Genomic DNA, 5272 nt, shown 5'->3' on the forward strand with positions numbered 1-5272 from the left:
ATAATTTCGAGATTCTATTTATTATAGTATAATAAATTATTAAATGTCAAATATGCGAAATATACCTTTCTCACTAATATTTGGTTCAAAATTCGAATCAAGTTTATGATGTACCAATGCAGTTTTTACTGTAGTGTTATTAGAAGTAGAAGTAGTAGTATCAGAATATTAGTAATATCTCTGAACTGATTATTTTTATCACTATTATTTTCTACTCTCATTCCTAGAAGAAAAATGTAAATTAAATATATCTTTTTTTGCTTATAATTATATACTTTTAGATTAATAGCTGCTACAAATATTAAGTTAAAGTATATCAAGAAAAAGTGCAAATAGAATTTTAAAGTTGTTTTATGTACTTTTTTAATATTAATTATCTTTATTATAAATATTTTCTTAAAAATGTTTTTAATGTATTTTTTATTACAAAACGTGAATAATATTATAATATTATACAATTATTTTATTTTTTACTTACTATCGCTTGATTCAATTTGTTCAGTTGGGATATCAGGGTACATTACATCATCTGAAGATATTTCTGTTTCAGAGGATGATGCGGGTTCACTATCAGATTTGTTATAGCGTTTTCTAATTTTCTTCCTATTACGCTTACATTTATCTTTTAATGCTTCATTATTGGAGGAAAGATTATTTGTATCTCTTGCTTTGTTAGCTTTCTGTTGCGCTATTTTATAGTTGTCTATAAAAAAAACATATTTTAAATAAATAAGTTATAATTCAGTTAAAATTAATTATAAAAATAATAAATTTATGCAAAGTCTGTGTTTCTATAGTTAAAAATAAATTATCAAAATAGGAACGATGAATATGATTTTTATTTATGTAATATAGTTGCTACATAAAAATATATATAAAGAATTTGCGAAATATAATATTGTGTGTGTGTATATATATATATATATATATATATATATATGTATATAATTTTAATAACATATTATCATTTTTATTATTTGTGTAGTGAGTGTGCAGACACATGTGTGTATAATACATATTTACACATATATACGAACAACTCGTGCAGTGAATTGCTTACGTGAATATTAGTATTATAAATAAATTATATACAATTAATTTTTTGGGGGGAATATGCAAGGAAGAGAAGAATAAATTGAAAAAATTAAATAAAGAAGATTTATTTATATATTGATTTATTTTGTACTCTTGTTTTGTACTTTCTTTTACAAAATTAAAATTAAAATTAAAATGTATTGTGTACTATATGTGTCTATTGTTAAAAAAAAAACATTTTTATTTATTGATATGTATTGAATATAAAAAAAACATGTGTACAAAACATGTGTATAATACAAATCAATATTTGTTTTATGCACATGTTTTGTACCATGTTTTTTTATACTCAATACATATCAATAAATAAATATCTTTCAAAACGTTTTTCTTTAAAATGCTTAGTTTTTGAAAGAAAAGGGGTGTACGGGTGGTATAGGACACCCTGTATATGGTAATGAAACTTTTTATATTGCAATCGAACTCAATACAAGTATCACAAAGAAATATAATAGTATCATAATGTAATCAAAACTTTGTCAAACATATTCGAATCTTTTATGAGTACTCAGAAAAACAGTAACAAAACACGAACATCTACGTGCAATCGGAATTCTAGTGTGTACATTCAAGGGTAGGAATGGTGTCTCTAGGCGGCTAGATGTATATGTGTATGACAGCCAAAAGCGGTGTCCAGCCAGCGCGGTGTCCTATAACTGTCTCACCCGCACTCCCTGCATTCAATTGGAGTGAGTAAGACAGATATCTTCTTCTTGTGCAATACTCGATTCGAGCGTACGCTATCCCTCTACATATATCTACGGTGTGCGCCGTTCCGCAAACATATGGGACCTACAATTTAACGCCGGTTCCGAACGGCCTAGATTTGTGAGAGATTTTACCAGGCAAGATATACTCTCGGTGGTTTGCCATTGCCTTCCGAGAGATGGCGATCGCGAATTATCGAAATAATTTGATGTGTTTTCTGGCTCTGGCTGGATTTGAACTCGAGCCCTTCAACACAGAGAACAGACGCACAGCTCTCCGCGCCACGATCGCACACGAGACAGATATAGGATACCATTAATTAACATCACGTCTTATATTGCTTTCTCTCTCGATCATATGACTTGCGATAAGAATGCAACATCGGAATGCCTCCCACTTTTTTCTCCTTCACTGCTTGATCTTCTTCGCGCTTCAAGTGATACGTATACATACATACGCGATCTGTGTGTATGCGTGATACTTTCGGTTGTCATATACATATACACCTAACCGCCGAGGGACACCATTCCTGCCCTTGAGTGTACACATCTGCATACAAAATAATATCTCTGATATATATGTGCACACATTTTGAAATTTCAATTGCATATAAAGAATGTTGTGTTTCGAAGTACTTGTAAAAAATTCGAGTATATTTCATAAATTTTCAGTTACAATTTGATATTAGTACCAATATGATTCGTTATTATTATTATTCATTGTTCGTAATTTGTTTCATTCATAATTGTATGAAGTTTTTTATATAATTACATTAAATACATATGTTTTTTTTATAAATATTTTGAAAGTATTCAAAAGTTTCATGAAATGAATGGGCAACACTTTGATTATCTTATTAAATTTTGAAAGTTTTCATGAAATGAATGGGCAACACTTTGATTATCTTATTAAATAAAATTAATTCATTTTGTTTGAAAAATTATTATTTTTATTACTTATCTACTATTCTTCCTGTTTTTCTAAATTTTTTCATTTCAAGGTCACCCCACGATCAAAGTGTTATAGATCGTTGGATTTGTCTTTTCATCCACTACAATTATAGCTGATTAAAGACTTCCCATTTAAAAAATTTGAGATAAACATCAAAATTTTTTGACGCCTCCATATAAAAAAAAAAAACTAAAACTACAAAACTACTAAAACTACAAAAATATCGCCCTTTCAGAATTATCTAACTGTTATCCTAAACGTTTTTGTATCAAATGAATATTTATGAAGATATTTGAGAAGGCAGTTTTTAATGATTTACCCTGTATATTGTAAGTGTAAGATATACATATATGTAATATGTAATGATGTATATAGCCCCATATTTTTCCATATTTTTTAATCTTCTTCAAACTCCACCTAATAAACTCCACCTAAAAAAAAAGACTAAAACTACAAAAATGTAGCCCTTTCAAAATTATCTAACTGTTATCCTAAACGTTTTTGTATAAAATGAATATTTATGAAGATATCTGACCCATAGACCTATATGTTTCCATACTTTTTAATCTTCTTCATCAGCGCTGAAACCTATGAAATCATATACGCACCAAAATACCTTGTTGGGAAAAATTCTGAAATCAAAATATTTTTATTATAGAGAATATATACAGACAATAATAATATGATCGTAATACAATGGCATTCACATTTATTAACAATTTATGAATCGCTTTGCAGCTTATTAACATATGTAATGATATTTTGAAAATATATTATGCGTATTTTTTTTTAATGATAGAATTTTTATTTGCGCGATTTACCTTATTAAATATAATATCAGCTGACAACTTGAAGGTATACTTTTTTCTTTGAAATTTTGTCTTTGCGCATCGATTATCAGTGAAGCTGCTTTCTGCGGTGTAAGCTCTATCATTATACTTGGAAATCTATTATTGACAAGTAAAATAAAATTATCTATCAGCAATAATTATTATAAAAATATCTTATTACTTTAATGTATAATAATTTTGATGTGTGTGAGTAATATAAGATCTATGACAATAAGAAACAATTTTCATGACAATAAGAAGAAGTAGTTTTCTATACGCTAATTTATAAAATGTATGAATAAAATTATAACTTTATAAATTTACACATCATCACTATTACGAAATATTAATTACAATTCGTCAATTTTATATCATTATGTAAACATACCTTATTCTTGTCTTTTTGGCAAATCCAGTAAGTACTAGAGCCGGATAAACAGTAGTGAATTTAATCAAGGATTTTCCTTCGCTATATGTACGCAATTCATCGCTGACAGCTTCCATAAGTACTGTAACACGCACATGAAGGAAATATTAGAAAACATGCTCTGCAATTATATCTTTTTTATACTTTGAATATATGCGCATAATGTTTGTCGATTTACTATGAACATTAATAATCATGTGCTTTACACACGTAAGATTATGATAAGATTAAATTACCTTTGACCGCGGATTTTGTGGGGCAATAAACCGTACCATGTGTAGCGCCCTGATATGCTACTAGTGATGAGATCGCCACAACATGACCGCGATTCTTTTCAATCATACTTGGTAGAAACGCTTGCAACGTCTAAAATTAAATTTTATTTGAGAACAATTTGCGGAAGTTTATTACGAATATATATGTGAGTGCGTGTGTATGTGTAAGTGTATGTGTATTTAGTTTCTTAAATTTATTTCAATTGTAAATATAGTAAATTAATTGTCAGCGCGTATCTCTTTTTTTTTAAATAATATAAATTACATTGCCGATTATAATTATATATATATTGTTGTGCCTCTCCAGGTACAACGGGAATTTTGAGGATGATCCAAGGGTTCGGTTCGTCTTAGGAGTTGGGACTCCGAGTGTCGAGAAACACGAGGCAGAGATTCCGTGCAAAAAGATTTATTTGTACAGCTTACGTATCGTAGAGTTCGGTTTGGTGATGCTTCGGCGATGTAACAATGTCGGCGTTTACAGAATCTCACAGTTTCTTCAAGTATACGCGTCACCACTTAGTTTCGGAATACGGCCCCGAGGTACTCGTTATCTCTCTTTTTATGGTCCGAAAGTAGGTGATTTTTCGGTACTAGGTCGCGATGTCTTAATTGCATATTGCAACGAATTGCATATCTTGCATTTAATCGCGGTTTTGGGAGCGCGCGCAACAGCTTACGAAGTGCTGAATTTGAACTGTGCTCCTTTTTTACTTTTATAGGTCGTAATTACATTATTCGATTTCGAGTTACGACAATAGTCTTTAGTGAACCTTAAACTATGAGAAAACAAGGCTAGTTGCTGAAAAAAAAATTTTTGGTTACCAAGAATAACAAGATTTTGTGGAGAAGTCAAAGTACCCGGTTTTGTTCTACCGTAATGTGGTAATGGTCCTAGGGTAATGTGTATAAAAATATTCAATATATGTATAAAAATATAAAAATGAAAAACGAAAATTAAAAATATAAAAATATAAAAATGAGAA

General features: G+C 29.3%; 1 protein-coding gene and 1 long non-coding RNA gene across 2 annotated transcripts in view; one reads left to right on the forward strand and one right to left on the reverse strand.

Annotated features, from left to right (window-relative positions):
- Positions 1-1409: 1409 nt before the first annotated feature.
- Positions 1410-2943, forward strand: LOC115244915. The gene is made up of 2 exons (XR_003885456.1): positions 1410-2621; positions 2674-2943. It is a non-coding gene; the product is annotated as an uncharacterized LOC115244915 (long non-coding RNA).
- Positions 2944-3258: 315 nt separating this feature from the next.
- The window catches only part of LOC115244914 (short-chain dehydrogenase/reductase family 16C member 6-like), a 20964-nt gene continuing 18950 nt past the window's right edge, over positions 3259-5272 (reverse strand). Inside the window, exons 5-8 of the mRNA XM_029822929.1 lie at positions 4248-4377; positions 3973-4093; positions 3576-3701; positions 3259-3386 (exon numbers count right to left, since the gene is read on the reverse strand). Coding sequence (XP_029678789.1) covers positions 3317-3386; positions 3576-3701; positions 3973-4093; positions 4248-4377 — 447 coding nt within the window. The 3' untranslated portion in view covers positions 3259-3316. The remainder of the gene's footprint in view (positions 3387-3575; positions 3702-3972; positions 4094-4247; positions 4378-5272) is intronic.

The sequence above is a fragment of the Formica exsecta genome, unplaced genomic scaffold, assembly GCF_003651465.1.
Source record: "Formica exsecta isolate Colony F162 unplaced genomic scaffold, ASM365146v1 scaffold880, whole genome shotgun sequence".
Classification (NCBI taxonomy): Eukaryota; Metazoa; Arthropoda; class Insecta; order Hymenoptera; family Formicidae; genus Formica; species Formica exsecta.